The 19,064-nt window shown below is 39.7% G+C and overlaps 1 protein-coding gene across 6 annotated transcripts in view; it reads left to right on the forward strand.

Moving 5' to 3' along the window:
* tbc1d22a (TBC1 domain family member 22A) overlaps positions 1–19,064 on the forward strand; it is a 191,005-nt gene that overhangs the window by 106,939 nt on the left and 65,002 nt on the right. For all 6 annotated transcript variants that reach the window (XM_033039757.1, XM_033039760.1, XM_033039759.1 and 3 more), the window contains one exon: positions 10,895–11,022. In XM_033039757.1, the coding sequence (XP_032895648.1) occupies positions 10,895–11,022 (128 nt within the window). The remainder of the gene's footprint in view (positions 1–10,894; positions 11,023–19,064) is intronic.

The following is a 19,064-nucleotide window of genomic DNA, read 5'->3' on the forward strand; positions in this document are numbered from 1 at the left end:
ACACCCGCAGCGGCAGATTTTCAAAGACGCTTCAGGTAGGCTTTGCAACATACCTAGTGCAAGGGATCCATCAAGATCAGTTTTACAACCACTGATGGTCATAGTTCATGTAAATGATTTGGACTCCAAAACAAATTAAATTTGTGAATGACACAAATTTTGGGCTGTGATCTGTAAACAATTAAAACTACATTAATAAACTTACAAAATGGACATACCTTTGGCCTATTAGTACATTAAATGAGTCTTGGTGGGAACAAAAAATAAATCAATGCAGAACTTAGAAAATAATTTGAATGAATCAGCGAAGCAAAGGGTATTGGATTGGAAATGCATAGAATCGTGTAACTTCAGCACAGATTTATACCATTTAAAAAAAAAAACTGAGCTCTGGGGTTTATATCAAATGAGATAAAATTGGTATATAGAGATTCACCAATAGCTCCCAAATAAGCTTCGTCAATTTGGTAAGCAAATTAGATGCAGTTGAATTGGCAAGCATATTGTCTTAGTTTTTAATAAACTTGGCATATTGTAACTGTCAATTATGATTAAAGTGTACGGAGCATTTAGTTCAATTTGCATCAACTTGAATTTTAAGCAATTACTTCTCCAGCACCAGCCTGACAAAATATCTTTGGAACCACTTTGAACACAGTTCAGAAAGAATCATTTTCAAATAATGAGTTTCAGCAAACTTTTGTTGTTGGGATATTATAAGATAGGTGATAGTGGTTGCTGTGGTTCAAGAATGGTCATGTCTATGTTTCCATCTTGGTATATGTAATCCATTCTAGTCATAGCTACCACTGTCCATCTTTTTAGCCTGATCTTTAAATTGCTGCTTTCAAGTAGTAAACCATTTGTTGAAGCTTTATTTCTATATCCAAGGGCCAAAATGAAAAGTATGACCCTGAAGGAGAAGCACTGATGCTATCCTAAGTTGTCAGTGGAAGAGTACTAATGCTCTGAAATCCTTAATTTTGCAGGGGTTGAAATTTGATTTCAAAGTAAAATTAGGCAAGCAGTAACTTTTTGGATCTGTTGAATTCTTGCAAAATTTGGGAATGATAATCCCATCTGGATTGCAAATCATGCTCAACTTCCATTTCTAGAAATCAGTGAGAATGCTTGTGAAACACCTGAAATATATGAGAGGGTATCTTTTTTCGTGGAAGTATCCTCGTTTAAATTTTTTTTTTAAATCCAGGCATTTAATTATGAGCAGTAAATGCCCACAAGACAAATTGTATATTTTCTGCAATGTTTTTACTTGGCTCCCTATCAGATGATATTCTGCCTAAATATCTGCATGTCTTGTCATTACATACTGAAGCATTCTAAGGCCTCATTACCCATTAGTTACTGCCTGCCAAATCTGAATTGATGGTGACATTGTTTGAGTGGTGAATAAGTGCTTCTTTTTTGAATTGCACTGAAAGCAAGTTAATTTAAGTGGAAGAGCACAAGGTGAATGTTTACTTTGCCACTTACACCAATTTACTTTCACACTTTCTTAATTTTTTGAAGTATTTAAGACGTGAAATATTAACTGGTTTCACTTTCCATTGCTTCAGCTTGACTGGCTGTGTTCTTCCAACATTACGGTTTTGTTTCGGATTTCATCACATAGTTTTAATTATTTTCCTTTGTTACTTTTAAGCCACCCAATTGAGGAATTTGTGATCATAAAACATTGTGCTTTAATTAGTAATGATACTGCTGCGAGGCCATCAAAAGCTCAAAACATGTTATGGTGAAATAGATTGATCTATATCTTGTATATTGGTTGACTTAGTTTCATATTAGATAGTTATATGTATTGATTCAATGTATTAATGTTGCATTTTAATACTGTAACTACCCACCTAATGTGCACCACAGCTAAGATTGGAAAAACACGCAACAGTGATTCATTCTGTTGTGAACTACGTTCTGTAAATTATTCAACTGATCTCTGCGTTATATATTTCATGCCTTAACTGCCTTCTCACATGTAGTCATTGTATAATGTTCCCTGAATAATTGCTATTGCATGCGTTGTTATATAATCATTCTCCATAAAAGAAAAGACATTGGCCTAAATGTAGTTACAGTGGACACAGAAGGACGTGTCCACAGACCACTTTTTTGCCATTTTCGTTATTGTTACCCATGTAGAACATAGAGTATGATGCTTTTGGCTTTCTTCTACTTTGAATTTCTCTTTCCTTGCCTCGGGCTACCAAGGATTAAGTACAGGCTCAGTAAATTTACCACTCATAGTTGAACAACGTCTAATTGAAAGAATTCTTGCAGACCTATCGACCAATTAATCATTTAAGTCGGGACTGGTTCATAATGTCAAAATATGGACCATGTCTGGACATTAATCAAGGGATATCTGAACCATCAAATCTGTTTGCAAAATGTAGTTATGTATTGGAATGATTTCTGAAATGTGGCAGAGACTGACAGATCAATTAAGTCTATTCCAGTTGGTCATGCTGCATAATGGAAAACTCTCCAGCCCAATAACAGTCAACGCTATGTTCTGGAGACATGTAACCATGAGGCAAGTATACACAATGTCATCCTCCTTGGGGGAATCATATGAAGTAAGTCCTCTATCATCATAAATACTCCCTTTTGAGTATTCACGGTGATAAAGAACTTGCTTTGTGAACCATGAACTTCAGGAATAGAACCTTGTATTCTCTGATTTAATTAATTGAACAATCTGTGCAGATGCTGGAACATAAAAGGCAAGCATAGACATTGTGGACTGAGGGGCCTGTTTCTATGTTGATCATGATGACAACTTAAACCAATTCTATCAGTCTGCAATTGATCCCTATCTCTCCATTCCCATGAACGTAGACAGTTCAATAGACAATAGGTGCAGGAGTAGGCCCTTCGGCCCTTCGATGTGATCATGGCTGATCATCCCCAATCAGTACCCCGTTCCTGCCTTCTCCCCATATCCCCTGACTCCGCTATTTTTAAGAGTTCATGTGCCTGTCTAAATGTCTCTTAAACATTACTATCGTATCTGCTTCCGACCCACCACAGTAGTGCAGTCCAGGCTCCTACCACTGTGTTTAAGAAGTACTTGCCCCATACATCTCCCTAAACATTACCCCTCTCACCTTGAATCTATGCACTCTAGTATTTGACATTTATTTTCCATTCCTGGGGAGAAAGAACCTGACCACCTATCTATTTCATTCATAATTTTATTAACTTTTATCAGGTCTCCCTCCAGCCACAGAACACCGCAGAGAAAACAACCCAGGTTTGCCAGCTTTTCTTTATATCTCATACTCTCCAACCCAGGCAGTAGCCTGATAAATCTCTTCTGCACACTTGCCAAAGCCACCATGTCTTAACTGTGATGCAGCGACCAGAACCGCACACGAATGTGGCCTGCCCAAATTTTAACACAATTGTGACATGATTTCTTGACTTTTATACTCGACCATCCAACCAATGAATGCAAGCTTGCCGTATGTCTTCTTTACCACCCTATCTACCTCTGTTGCTACTTTCAGAGAGTTATTGACTTGCTAGGATTAATAATTTAATTATTTTAATTATTCAAATCGGCTCCCTTGTGCCCATATCTTTATTAAAATTATCTGAACTATACGATAATGGAATTTTTAACATTGATTCACATAGATCGCTTGATTATTTTCTAGAATCAAAAGATTCAATCATTTAAGTGAAATGGAATGCAACAATGTGATTAATAGTGATTCAGAGCTACCAATATAGAAGACTGGTATCCTCAGTTAACATTGGTATTGCTAATTCCTAGCACTTCTGTTTGACACTTCCACTTTCTTCCTTCTCAACCATTTTTACCATGGTTACATTTACATAATGACAGAAATGCATGTAAGAGCATTTGCACAATTTATCCAGCAACGTTTACTTTGTTCAAGTTAATATCCTGAAGTATATGGCAAGTCTGTCAAGTTCATTCTAATGTGTTCATTGTTAAATTAATTCATTGCAAAAATAAATTGCAAGTTTAAAACATGAAGAAGTCGCACAAGTGCCTTTCACTTTCTTCGAAGTTTAGAGAGAATCAGCAGTCTCTGAAGACTCAAATGGATGTAGTATAATAAATATCCTGACTGGCTGCACCATGGCCTAGTATGGCAATTCCAATGCATAGGAGCACAAAAGGCTGCAGGAAGTGGGGAGATTCAGTCCAGTCCATCACGAGCACAGCCCTCCCCTATATCGAATGCATCTGCAAGAAGGCGACATCTATCATAAAGGATCCCCACTGTCTGTACCTTGCCGTTTTCCCACTATTCCCACTGGGCAGGAGGTACAGAGTCTCACTAGGTTTGAGAACAATTACTTTCCTACAACTGGCAAATTCTTGAACCGACTGCACAACCCTAATCGTATCTCGACAACAGAACACTGCAATACACCTCTTGCACCAGTATGGACTTTCTCCCCCTGTTTTGCATGAATGTCTTGTTTTTATTTTGCACTACTTTCTTTTAGTAATGTGTGCTATTTGTTTTTGTGTGTCTGAGTCGATGTGCTTGTGATGCTGTTGCAAGCAACATTTTAATTGTACCTGTGCCTTGCTGTGCTCGTGGAGATGACAATAAACTCAACCAGACGATATAGGAGCAAATCAGAGGACCTCTTGCCTTGCACCTTGATTGAAGAATGTTCAAACTCTATGCAGACAACAGTGAGTTTAGGATTGAACCATGGTTGTTCATGTTTTTGTGGGCTTTAAGGGCCTGTCCCACTATGGCGACCTTATTTGCGAGTTTAGAAGAGTTTGCGCTCGCCACAAGCTCGCAGCATTGTCGACACATGGTCGTAGGTGGTCACTGGTAAGTCTCCTTCATGGTCGAGAGGAGTTCCCGCATAGTGGTTACTGCTCGCAGCCTTAAAAATACAAGCTGAAAAATTTCCTGTGAGTAAAAGTTGGTCGGCATGGAGAAAATCGATACTTTTGAACTCGTAGTGCAGTGGTAGTGGGGTCGCCATGTCGTTGTAGGTAGTCGGGGTAGCCGTAGGTAATCTCCTTTGCTGACCGGGCATTTTAATTGGCTCATTGAGGAAAAAAAAAGTAAGCGAGAGTTTTCAGAACTAAGGAAAACCGACCGGTAATGTTAAATGCCCAATAAACTTCACAGCTGTGTATCTCTGGCTTAGTAAAAGTTGTCTATCTTCTTAAAATGGTCTCCTCCCTCCCCTTCTCCCCTCCCCCCTTCTCCCCCCCCCCCCCTCCATCTCCCCCTCCATCTCCCCCTCCATCTCCCCCTCCATCTCCCCCCTCCCTTCTCCCCCCCCTTCTTCCCTCCTCCCCGCTCTTTTAAAGAACTTCCCGTACACTGTGCTAGCTGTCTTTAACCTTCCTGTTCATCGCGGGTATCACCTTGGCTTTGCACCGTGTGAATTTCAGATTGCGTTCCCCAGCTTTCCCTGGCCCCCGCCTTTGTGATATGTGTGTATGTGTGTGTGTTCAGCGCTGACGGTCGATCCAGCTCGCGGTTTTTCAGGCGAGTGCCCCCGAGCTTGAAGGTCGCAGACAGTTTGCTGAAAAGTCGCCTAATTGGGACAGGCCCTTTACTCCAAGTTTAAGACTGACATTTAAAGAGGAATTAGTGATATTTTGTTACTGTTGCTGTTCATATTTGAAGTTATTATCAAACATACGAAGATTGAGTTAACAACTTCTACAGCTGGATGCAGATGCCCCAGATTTAGTATGGCTGTTCACAAGACCATTTACTGCAAACGGTGCCACCAGCAGCTGATGCAGTCCTTGGAGCGCTTGGTAAATCTCTGAGGCTTCTCTAATCTAACTTGCAATTACAATCTTATGTTCTGTGTGTTGCGCATAATAATTTTTCCCAGTGCACCAAATGATATTATCACCAGCTGTAAAAAGAATTACCCTCCTCTATTCAGAATTACAATGGGTATTAAACCATTAAATCTGATGGAAAGGATTTTGTATAAAACGAACACTGAAACGAACACCGATTACAAATAAAATGTCTGTTTGTCGTGGTGTATTTTTAAAGTGGTTCTAATTTTTTCAGGTATTTCTATCACTCAGTCTTACAGTAGGAGTTTCAGAGTAAATTTTGTAGAACAAATCCTTTTATTTTTATTAATATGCTTTTTATTCGTCTTTTATTATTTTTTATTTTAATCTTAAAATGAATGTATTTTAAATACCAAAGAGTAAAAGAAGATTCAACGAAATAATCCTCCCCGACTGACGGTCACAATTAAAACATTAGTAAGTCATGAGGGATATTTTACCAACTGTTAACACTCATGATTTAGTTCTAATGCTACTCTAGACTCCAGAAGGCAGGCACAACAAAATCATTAAAAGGTTAGTTAACTTTAGAATTAACAATTTTTTTTCATTTTCTTAAAGTTAATACATAGTAGTTAGATTGTTACAAAATAATGTACATTTTGAAGTATATCTAATTGAAGTTTCTTCGATGCAGCCTTATTAGATTACTTATTAGATTAGGACAGAACAAGAGTGCATGGAGAATGCAGAAGAATGGGCTCCCGCAAGGGTCAGTTTTAGCCCCAACCTTGTTCAACCTTTACACAAATGACCTACCCACCACCAAATCCCGCAAATTCATCTATGCAGATGATATCTGTTTGGCCTTCCAAGCACCAGATTTTGGAACATTGGAACAGGTGCTCAATGAAGACCTTGCTAAACTGGACGAGTACTGCAAAACCTGGCGCCTAAAACCAAGCCCAGAAAAAACGGTCTCCAGTGTGTTCCACCTCCACAATGCAGAAGCCACAAGAGAACCAAACATCTATCTGAGCAGGACCAAACTGAAGTATGCCCCCACTCCAACCTACCTCGGAGTGACCCTTGACAGGACCCTATCCTTCAAGGAACATCTTAAAAGAACAGCAGCTAAGGTGAAGTCCAGAAACAATCTCCTCAGTAAGCTTGCTGGCTCAAAGTGGGGGGCAGCAGCCCCCACACTGCGCATTTCAGCACTAGCCCTTGCATTTTCTTCAGCCGAATATTGTGCCCCTGTTTGGTCCAGGTCATCCCACACACACCATGTGGATACCCAATTGAACTCAACAATGAGGATCATCACAGGAACAATCCGCTCAACACCACTCCCCTGGCTCCCTGTCCTATCCAACATAGCCCCTCCACACATCCGGCGAGTAGTCCTCACTCAAAGGATGCTCCAAAAGACCAAAAACTCCCCTCATCTGCCAATTCACATGGACATCTTCAACCCACCCACTGCTCGACTTCCATCTAGACGACCAATTTGGAAGAACCCACCACCAGCTGATTTCACCATCCAATCAGCTTGGAAAAGGGAATGGGAGTCCAAGGACGTCCCAAATAAACATCTGGTGTCAGACCCCACCCTACCGGTCCCTGGCACCAATCTCCCAAGGAAGCAGTGGACGACGCTGAATAGATTCAGGACTGGACATGGCCCCTGCTTGGCCAGCCTTCACAAATGGGGCAGCAGTCCAACCCCATGGTGTGCTTGTGGAGAGCAGCAAACAATGCAACACCTCATTGAAGCATGCCCTCAACAAAGACTCAAAGGAGGACTTGTCACCCTTCATACAGCAGATCAAGAGGCAACTGCTTGGCTAAAGGACTTTGCATTCGCTAAATAAATAAATTAGATTACAGCTAACAATGCCGCATTCCAACATGAAAAGGTACCCCAACCCTGATCTAGAGTCATTCTTGTGTCAGGACTTTATCCATGATGATGTTTTATTGCAACAGAGAACTTATTCTCTGATTTTGGTACCAGTATAGGAAATTCCAGTCTCTCATGTCTAGTGGCTACTATCAGAATAGATTGCATGTATTTACTTTGCTGCTTGTTCTCCTATGAATAATTGATGCATCATTTGTAGAATATCTAGTGGAAATGACATGTCTACATCATACACATCAATCAATTTTCACATCTGCCTTACAGCGCCAGAGACCCAGGTTCGATCCTGACTACGGGTGCTGTCTGTGCAGTGTTTGTACGTTCTTCTTGAGTTTCCTCTGGTTTTGTCGCATACTCCAGATATATATAGGTTTGTGGGTTAATTGGCTTCGGTAAATTTGTAAACTGCCTCTAATGTGCAGGATAGTGCTATTGTTAGCGGTGATTCCTGGTCGGCACGGACTCGATGGGCCGAAGGCTCTGTTTCCGCACTGTATCTCTAAAAATCAACTAGTTTAAATACATTTTAATGCAGAAAGTAATCCCACTCATCCATTACATTGCACATTAATAATATTGATGTATGATGAGCATCATGTTGGACTTGTGATGTTGAAGGTGTTGAACTCAGTTAATTATGAATATGGGAAAATTGTATGTTAAGATAACTTGCTATTATGCCATGCAGCGTATGGTAGACAGAAGTCTGGTTCTACTACACTTAATAAGTTGCATTTGTTTTGTATAGCCAAGCTAGCAAGTGGATTAGAAATAGGAATATACTCAAATGATAATGCCACTATCATTAGAAGTTACACCTACAGAGCAGTCTGTGTATTAATGTGTTTTGAAATAATGGATGTTACTTCAGAATTGTCTCAGTTGCAACGGGGATAGCTCTAACATAGTCTCTGAGGCTGTTGCCATGGTAACCAGAAGCCTAAGTTAAAACAAGAGCCAGGCATGGGGCACATAAAAGTATATTGTGGAAATATATTGGGATGTGATAATATGTCCATATTATCTCAAGGAAATATAGGTGATGGGGAGAGTTAATTAACTGAGCACAAGATAAGAGCCATGGATGAATGAAGTAATTGAAAATGATGGACTTGTTCGTTGTGCCTTTACCAAAGTACGCAGTGCTTTAACTGAACAAAGGAATGCTTTAGGCTTGTGACCATCAAACCCTGATCAAAAGCAAGGTTTGGGAAGTTAACTGATGATCATGCAGGGAAGATGATGTTTGAAGCTACTGATCATGTACCTGTTCAGTTTAGCTTGGACTTATCTCTGAATTTGAAAAATGTCAGGCTTTGTATTGTTGGAAAACGTGTAGATTGCAGCAGTAAAGTAGTTGGCCTTTTCCCTCCTGTAAATGAACGATCGATGAATAAAAACTCTACTTGCCTGAAATATTGATGTGTGTAATCTACAATTGTACCACGGCTTCATCAGTCATGTAACATCTGTAATTTTTTTGGTTTTGTGAAAGTGTTGCTAGCATCCTTTATGCGCACACTGAATGTCGATTAGTTGATGCTTTGTACATTTGTATTTTGAGGAAGCCATTTTGGTTAGGTACTTCATTGTAGGCACGTGATTAAGGTCAATGTATGGATTTATGGAACAGAAAATTAAAGTTTTGAGTATGGGGTGATATTCTTCTGTATCTTTATCATATTTCTTGGGAGCAATTGGGTATTCCTTTCCTGAAATTCGGCTGTTACTCAGAGATTACCACAAGTCTAAATTTCAAATGTTTATTTCAAAAGTGCTTGGCTAATATTTTTTAATTATCAAATCTGTCTTCCATTTTGCATTTTATGGATGAAATTCATATTTTTACAATGTTTACATTTGTATTATATCTCCATTTGTTTATAATCATATATTACAGGTGTCTGATTTAAAATTAATTATACCCATGATTCTGTTAATAGCAAAACTCAAAGCACTAAAGATCACAAAGAAAGATGAACAATTATTCACTTGAGATTCTCTAAATCTGTTAACTTGAATTATCTGACCATTTCATGCTCTATGTAGTCAGTTTAATTTTGTGCTGATAGTGCTCTAATCCCCTGTGGGTAAGGAATTTCAACAGTTTTATTCCCTTTTCTAAACTAAGCTTAGAAATAACTATTTTTAGAATGAAATTCCAGTGATATTTTTTGTATCAATTGCAGCGTATGAGAAGATTGCAGACAAGGGATGATTGGCCGCATCATCTTTAGATGTAGATGCCTGTCGTCACTTGCTGGGTATATAATAATTAAGGGGAATTAATATTAGCTTATTAGTTGCTGTGAACCAGTTCCTGTTTTTCTATTTCCTACTTAACAATCATTTTGAATAATAGTTTGAGAAATTTTCTCTGGGGCAAATTTAGAAAATGTTGTCCGTGGACAATCCTTTAATGTCATCTCAATTATATGTGCATTGTATTAATTTTAAATAAGGTGATGGAATTTAATGGTTGAATTCAAAGTATTAGGAGCTCTCTGCAGATTTTTGGACCAAAAAACTGCACCAATGCAAAACCAATTTAAGCAATGAGTGGATTTTTATGCGAGTTGAAGTTTAGTTTATTGTAATATTGTAATTTAGTTTGTATGGCAAGCCAGAAATGCAACCCATGAAGTACATGAGTGATTCTTTTCCCTTGAATTATTGGGTAATGGTGGCAGCCAGTGTATTTAACCCACAGATCAGAAAATCCTTTGATCTGCTCTGTGATGAATGAGTTCATCGTCGAAGGGAAATGAAATCGGGCTTAATTGCTACTGGTTTTGGAGGAGAAAGATTAATCTGGGTTTCTGCTCTTTATCCTTAGTCAGTGATGTATCGAAGAGATAAAGCATGTGTATATTGCTTAATGTCAGATGGATATGATGCCCTTATGGTGAAAGAGCTTGCTGGCAGCCAGTCTTGACTCTTCCTTGATGAATGCTCGTTTGGGCTAGGTAGTAGTGGATCATCGCTATATTGCAACAAAGGCGAGAAAGAATGGAGATATAAAGGAAGAAAATCTCATTCTTTTTTAAATCTGGAGAATAATTCTGTTTTTGTCTTCGTCTTCAAATTACATTTTAACATGTAGTTTGACATGTAACAGATTTTTAAATTGATCTTTAGTGAGTACCATAAAATAAGTTTTTTTTTTTCCCTTGCAGAGCAAGTACACAAACACTTGCACCAAGCAGAAGTTGAATACCTGCAATTTGCTTTTCGATGGATGAATAACTTACTGATGAGGGAGCTTCCCCTGCGGTGTACCATCCGGCTATGGGACACGTATCAGGTGAGCTCATGTTCTCTTTACAGTTACACACTTTAATGAAAGAAAGAGATTAGTTAAAACAAATGTAGGTCCCTTGCAGTCAGAAACAGGTGAGTTGATCATGGGGAACAAGGATATGGCGGACCAATTGAATAACTACTTTGGTTCCGTCTTCACTAAGGAAGACATAAATAATCTGCCGGAAATAGCAGGGGACCGCGGGTGAAAGGAGTTGGAGGAATTGAGTGAAATCCAGGTTAGCCGGGAAGTGGTGTTGGGTAAATTGAATGGATTAAACTCCGATAAATCCCCAGGGCCAGATAGGCTGCATCCCAGAGTACTTAAGGAAGTAGCTCCAGAAATAGTGGATGCATTAGTAATAATCTTTCAAAACTCTTTAGATTCTGGAGTAGTTCCTGAGGATTGGCGGGTAGCAAACGTAACCCCACTTTTTAAGAAGGGAGGGAGAGAGAAAACGGGGAATTACAGACCAGTTAGTCTAACATCGGTAGTGGGGAAACTGCTAGAGTCAGTTATTAAAGATGGGATAGCAGCACATTTGGAAAGTGGTGAAATCATTGGACAAAGTCAGCATGGATTTACAAAAGGTAAATCATGTCTGACGAATCTTATAGAATTTTTCGAGGATGTAACTAGTAGCGTGGATAGGGGAGAACCAGTGGATGTGGTGTATCTGGACTTCCAGAAGGCTTTCGACACGGTCCCACATAAGAGATTCGTATACAAACTTAAAGCACACGGCATTGGGGGTTCAGTATTGATGTGGATAGAGAACTGGCTGGCAAACAGGAAGCAAAGAGTAGGAGTAAACGGGTCCTTTTCACAATGGCAGGCAGTGACTAGTGGGGTACCGCAAGGCTCAGTGCTGGGACCCCAGCTATTTACAATATATATTAATGATCTGGATGAGGGAATTGAAGGCAATATCTCCAAGTTTGCGGATGACACTAAGCTGGGGGGCAGTGTTAGCTGTGAGGAGGATGCTAGGAGACTGCAAGGTGACTTGGATAGGCTGGGTGAGTGGGCAAATGTTTGGCAGATGCAGTATAATGTGGATAAATGTGAGGTTATCCATTTTGGTGGCAAAAACAGGAAAGCAGACTATTATCTAATTGGTGGCCGACTAGGAAAAGGGGAGATGCAGCGAGACCTGGGTGTCATGGTACACCAGTCATTGAAAGTAGGCATGCAGGTGCAGCAGGCAGTGAAGAAAGCGAATGGTATGTTAGCTTTCATAGCAAAAGGATTTGAGTATAGGAGCAGGGAGGTTCTACTGCAGTTGTACAGGGTCTTGGTGAGACCACACCTGGCGTATTGCGTACAGTTTTGGTCTCCAAATCTGAGGAAGGACATTATTGCCATAGAGGGAGTGCAGAGAAGGTTCACCAGACTGATTCCTGGGATGTCAGGACTGTCTTATGAAGAAAGACTGGATAGACTTGGTTTATGCTCTCTAGAATTTAGGAGATTGAGAGGGGATCTTATAGAAACTTACAAAATTCTTAAGGGGTTGGACAGGCTAGATGCAGGAAGATTGCTCCCGATGTTGGGGAAGTCCAGGACAAGGGGTCACAGCTTAAGGATAAGGGGGAAATCCTTTAAAACCGAGATGAGAAGAACTTTTTTCACACAGAGAGTGGTGAATCTCTGGAACTCTCTGCCACAGAGGGTAGTCGAGGCCAGTTCATTGGCTATATTTAAGAGGGAGTTAGATGTGGCCCTTGTGGCTAAGGGGATCAGAGGGTATGGAGAGAAGGCAGGTACGGGATACTGAGTTGGATGATCAGCCATGATCATATTGAATGGCGGTGCAGGCTCGAAGGGCCGAATGGCCTACTCCTGCACCTAATTTCTATGTTTCTATGAAACATCTACGTCAGCAGTCTGAGCACTTGAAAAGCATTAACTGCATTAAGTATGGCACATCATTATACTTAGCCCTGTTTAACCAAATTAGATGTTACTCATTTTCTGCTTCTGATGTAAACATTGTCATGGAATTGGGAGAACATTTAACTAACGTTTGCTACAAGGAACACGCAGGGAAAGTGATTAACTCGTTAAATTCAGATACAGTATCTTTAATGGTAAAGTTAAATAATTTAAACTTGGCATCGTCGACAGCAACAAAAGAATGACTGCTCTTAACGTGAGGATCTTTCAAAACCTCCTATCAGCTCAAAGCCCTTCAAAGACAATGAAGTGTCATTCAGTTGTTCCTGTGAAAGTAATATTTCAGTGACTCTGGTGTAAAATTTGGCATACTGGAGGAGCAGTCAGCCTTTTCATCACTTCAACTTTGGACTAAGTGACAGAAACATATCTTAAAATATCTGTGTGAGATTACAATGTTTTTTATATTTGGCATAAAAAAATAACCTCCCAACGATCTTTACAATTGTTATAATTTAATCAATATCTTGATTCTGTGGAGGAGCCATTCATTTTTCTTTGTAGATTGTGAAATGAAACATAAACAAGTGCAAGAAGAACTCAGAAGGTTGGGAAGCTTCTGTGGAAAGAGAATCCGTTAATGGTTTGTGCGTGGGATTCTCTATCTGAATTGGGAAAGGGTGAAAACATGTTCAATTTAGGTAGCAAGGAAGGGTTTGGTAGAACAAAGGGAAAATCTCTGACAGGGTGAGACCTATTTAAACGTGGCAATGAAATGGCAGTTAAAATCAGATAACGATTTTTTTTTGGGGTCTGTATTGTATTGCTAATCGTAAACCAGTGGAACATGCCCAGCAGGCCAGAATATACAACCAAAAAAGGAAAATAGAAAATGAGCTGGAATGGCAAGAGGCAAAAGCCAGCTGTTCTAATAATGCAAGAGAGCAAGTTATCTCAAGTTGAAAAATTCAGTGTTCAGTTCGGAAGTCTATTCTCCTGTACATATATAATCCAATTCAGCTGAAATTGTAGATGATGATGATGATGGACAGATTGGGTAGGGACGTAGTTTAAGCAACAGATATTTAGTTTAGTGTATTATTGTCACGAGTACAGAGCTACACCAAAAAAGCTTTTTCGTTGTGTGCTATCCAGTCAATGAAAAGACTGGACATGAGTACAATCAAGCCGTCCACTGTGTCGTAGGAAATTCTAGATGATCACTTTTCCATAAAAATGGATCCAAGTATGAACTGCCTTGTATACGTTGATATTAACTGCAGTGGGAGATATGCTCTGCAGATTATTTAACTGAATTATTCCACTAAACCTGCACTCATCTACTAAAAATTGTCCATATTCTTTAGCTGGCTTTTGTATGAAGAAACCTCCATAGCTGTCTGTTTTCACCTCTCCTATATAATTGTTTTATTTTACACACAGGCCCATTGCAAATCATTGCAAATATTTCAGTGCAATCATCAGGAAAGGGTCTATGCTGGTCCTGATCGGCAGGGATTTTCAGCTGGATATAGTTTTCCATTGCTTCAATGTCACAAACTCCAATGACAAAAACTGTGCGCTGTTTCAGATAACAACGCAAGTGAACTAAAATTAAGCTTTGATTTTTTTTTTTGTCGAATTATCCTGATGCTTCCTTTGCCTCAGTAATCAGCAAAACATTGGTCTTGCATTCCTACTTGATATACTTCACTTTAATACACTATTTGTATCCTTGGCATTGGGTTGCACCATGTGTATGATGCACCATTTTATTATGTTTACAAAAGTTGACACTTTCGCCATTGCATATAAATCAGTTTGTTTTTATTTCTGTCATAGATGGTGTCATCTGTGAATTTGCAGCCGTTATCCACATATTTGGATCTAAAAGATGGATTGTGAAATGCAATTGTCCAGCATGAATCCCTCTGGAACTCTTATTTGTGATCGATTTCCATGCAAAGTACTTCTCATTAATAACAATCCTTGCCCTGCCAAGCTAGGTTTTGGCCTATCTCCAAGAGCCATCTTTTATAAAGTAATTTATTGTGCAGCAGCTTATCTAAAGCTTTATTAAAACCTAAAGCTCTACAAAGTGTTGGGCAGGCCGCACTAGCTGTACAAAGCATTGGTTAGGCTACACATAAAGTATTGTTAGTTCTGGATATCCCTCTATAGGATGGATGCGGTAACATTATGAAGAGTTCAGAAGTAATTCACCAGGATGTTGCCTGGAATAGAGTACTTAACTTAAAAGGAGAGATTGGATAGGCTGCATTTATTGCCCCTGGAGCAGAAGAAGCTGAGCGGAGACCTAAGACAGATTTATAAAATTATCAGGGGCTGAGATGAAGGAGACAGTCAGAGTTTAGAACTAAAGTGCACAGTTTGAAGGTGTGCTGAGAAATGTAAAGGAGATCTGGGGAGCAACCTTTTCTTACAGAGAGCTGTGGAACGAGCTGCCAGAGGAAGTGGAAGAGACAAACAATTACAATGTTTAAAAGGCATTTGAGCAGGTACTTGAATAGGAAAGGAGTAAGATATGGGCTTAACTACTTGAGGGAGAAACTTTTTAGAATCCATGTTAAACGGTGTATATTCAATAATCGCGTCTAACAACTATTTAGTAGCTGAAGTTCACTAATTTGGTCTTCAGCTAATAATTTCATGAGATGGCAAGGGGAACAAGTAACTAACAAATATAAAAGACCAATGGTTCACTTACGCATTGTGCATTCAATGAAACACTAGAATGTAGATTCACATATGTTTGCAATCCTGTATTCTATGTGAGTCCACGGTAGCATTCTCGACTTTAGTTCTACTTGTAATTCTGGGAACTCTGCGGTAACTGAAGTTATGACAAGTAACCGCTAATGTTATACGAGTTGCTAGAGGCTGTCCTCCATTTTTCATAATGGCTGCACTTTATTTTTTTTCTCTTCAATGAAAGGATTTCCAATACATCCACAAATATGCAATTCACTTACCCGTTGGATTATTTTAAATAAAGTTATTGTCGTGGTTGAATACATTAGTTCTTGGAGTTGTAATTATAGTATCTTTAAAAAAAAAACAGGGCTAAGTCTAATTTATCCTTGCAGTTTATACAAAGATACATCCATCTGTCATTCCCTAACCAGATCCACTTTGTCCAAATTTCTTTAGTGCTTCCCCCTCTCAAATGATAAACGCTGCTTCCTCCCTCCTTTGGCGATGCAGTTGACTTGCATTTCTGAGTCAATTTTTGAGGAGAGAAACATGTTTGTGCATAAATTCTTTAGATGTGGGTGGCTGTTGCATGTAGTTTTACCACATGAATTGACGGAGCATGGTGATGGTGTCGTGGAAAGGAGGTCCAGGACAATTGCTGCATAGATATGTTCTCATTCCCTTGTCCTACTTCCATGTCTTCCCCCTCCCCCCACTGCTTCCCTTAATTTCACCCATTTCACAGTCCTCGCCCCCTTCATTTCCCCTGAGCACACCACTTGGCATCGTCAGCAATTTTTCCGTTGTTGCAATTACCTGTTTCAGCGTGTATAAATTAATCATGTAAACAGCAGGGGACTGAGAATATTATCCCATTAAGTTTTGCTAATTCCAGATAGAGGGCTGTCCAGTTCTCATCAGCCTTGTTTTTTTGTACATAAGCCAATTTCCAATTCTGCCAACTCAGTTCCATTAATTCTGTAAGTCTTAATCATCGTTTGAATATTTCAAGTAAATTATATTTACTGGATCCACCCTGGTCTAATTAGGTAACCTTCTCAAATTTCTAAGGGATATGCACAAAATAATATTGTTTATGATTCTGTATTTTTAGATTCTTTATTACCTTTTTCTTCAGACTAATTTTGTTGCCTTTAATAAGGGTTATGAAGTATTTATCCCAAGTCTTATAAGAGACACAATGATATCATTTCTCAGTCGTGTTTTCCTTAAAACAAAATATGTTGGTAAATGATTTTTAAAAATAATTACGTATAAACCCCTCAAGATGAATATTGAGTACAACTTATTGACCAGACAGGAGCACTTTGGGACATAAATAGCACAATTTAGAATTAGCAGGCAAGGCTGGCGAAATGCCAAGTTAGTTGTACCCTTAGGAAGTGCAATATCCAGTCGTCTTCCTGCACTGAAGTATGTGCCCATCATTTCCTTATCTTACAAAATTACCAGATTTTTCATGGATTGCATTTGTTCCATTTTGTTCCTCTACACCCTCTTCCAAGTGCTCTTGGGTCACCATGGCCACCAGTATCTGGGCAAGATTTTCCCTTTTGATCTTCCTATAATTTTAGTTTTGTACCTTTAATAATTTTATTTTGGTTATTTTCTGCCCTTTAGGAACTTTGTATGGCAACTCCCAACGATTTATTGATATTTTAAGAACATAACATATGAAATAAAAGCAATCAAAGGTCACACAAGCGTGCCCTGCTTTCATTAAGATTGTGGCTGACAACGTGCCTCAGCTATATTTATAAGAGAAATTATTCTTAATAGCTGTTAGAGTGATATTAAAATCAATACAAAAATGTTATTCTGGGATTTGGGTCATATAAAAATATCAATCGGATAATATCTTTTGAAATGTGTGTCAGCAATTGAGATGGAGCAAGTGGTGCTGACATAAAAACTGAGTCTGATGGTATTACTGACCAATTAGGTAACAAATGTGCTGGGAAATTGCAGACCGCTGCAGGTCTAATAAGGTTTTTGTAGTAGGGGATTTTAACTTTCCTATGGGGTGCAATTGGGAATTGCACCCTAATCAGATGGGTGCAATTCCTCAAAAGTGTTCAGGAGAGTTTTCTTAAGCAGTATGTGGAGGCCCTCACACGTGAGAGGGCAATGTCCGATCTAGTATTGAGAAATTGGGAAGTGCAAGTTAATGAAGTGTGTATGGAGGAGCCTTTTGGGACCAGTGACCACAGTTCGATTAGGTTGAAGATAGATATGGATAGGAACGGAGAGAGTCCACATGTTAAAATGCTCAACTGGGATAAGACCAACTTTGAGGGTATGAGAGGTCTCGCTCAAGTTGACTGGAGCAGGTTATTAGAGGCGAAAGGAACAACGGCCAAGTGGGATGTTTTTAAAAGTGTACTGAAGAAAGCTCATGGTGTGTACGTCCCCGTTAGAGTGAAGGGCAAAGCAGGCAAACGTAAGGACGCTTGGCTGACGAGGGAAATTGAGGCATTGGTCAAAAACAAGAAGGATGCATGGGACAGGTATAGGCAGCTGGGATCAAGTGCATCCCTGGCGGAGTTTCGGGAACTAAGTAAACTAAAGAAGGAAATCAGAAGGGCAAAAAGGGGCCAGGAGATAGCTCTGGGGGGGTAGCATTAAGGACAACCCCAAATGACTTTATAAATGCATAAGGGGGAAAAGGGTAACTAGAGAGAGAGAATGGGACCTCTTAGGAATCAAAGCGGTCACCTCTGTGTGGAGCCCCAGGAAATGGGCAAGGTCCAAATTGAGTATTTCTCATCCGTATTTACCGAGGAGAAAGATAGTAGGATGGAGGAAATTGGAGCAGCCACTGGAAGTGCCTTGAGAGTAGTCAGGGTTACTGTCGAAGAAGTACTGACGGTGCTGTCGTGTTTGAAGGTAGACAAATCTCCAGGGCCTGATCTGATATATCCGAGGACATTGTGGGGAACCTAGAGAGGAAATTGCGTGCGGGAGCCCTGGTTGAAATTTGCGAGTCCTTAAATACAGGAGAGGTGCCGGAAGACTGGAGGGTGGCAAATGTTGTACCTCTTTTCAAGAAGGGCTGCAGGGAAAATGCTTGGAACTATAGGCCGGTGAGCTTAACATCTGTAGTTGGTAAGTTACTGGAGAGTATTCTGTGGGATAGGATATACAGACATTTGGGTGGGCAAGGGCTGATTAGGGATAGTCGGCATGGTTTTGTACGTGGGAGGTTGTGTCTCACAAAGCTGATTTTTATTTTTAAGTTGATGAGGGCAGAGCTGTAGATGTTGTGTACATGGACTTCAGTAAGGCGTTCGACAAGGTTCCGCAGGGTTGGCTGCTCTGGAAGGTTAGATTGCGTGGGATCCAAAGAGAGATAGCTGAATGGTTAGCAAATTGACTCCATGGAAGGAAGCAGAGGGTAATGGTGGAAGGTTGCT

The sequence above is a fragment of the Amblyraja radiata genome, chromosome 21 (genome assembly GCF_010909765.2).
Source record: "Amblyraja radiata isolate CabotCenter1 chromosome 21, sAmbRad1.1.pri, whole genome shotgun sequence".
Classification (NCBI taxonomy): Eukaryota; Metazoa; Chordata; class Chondrichthyes; order Rajiformes; family Rajidae; genus Amblyraja; species Amblyraja radiata.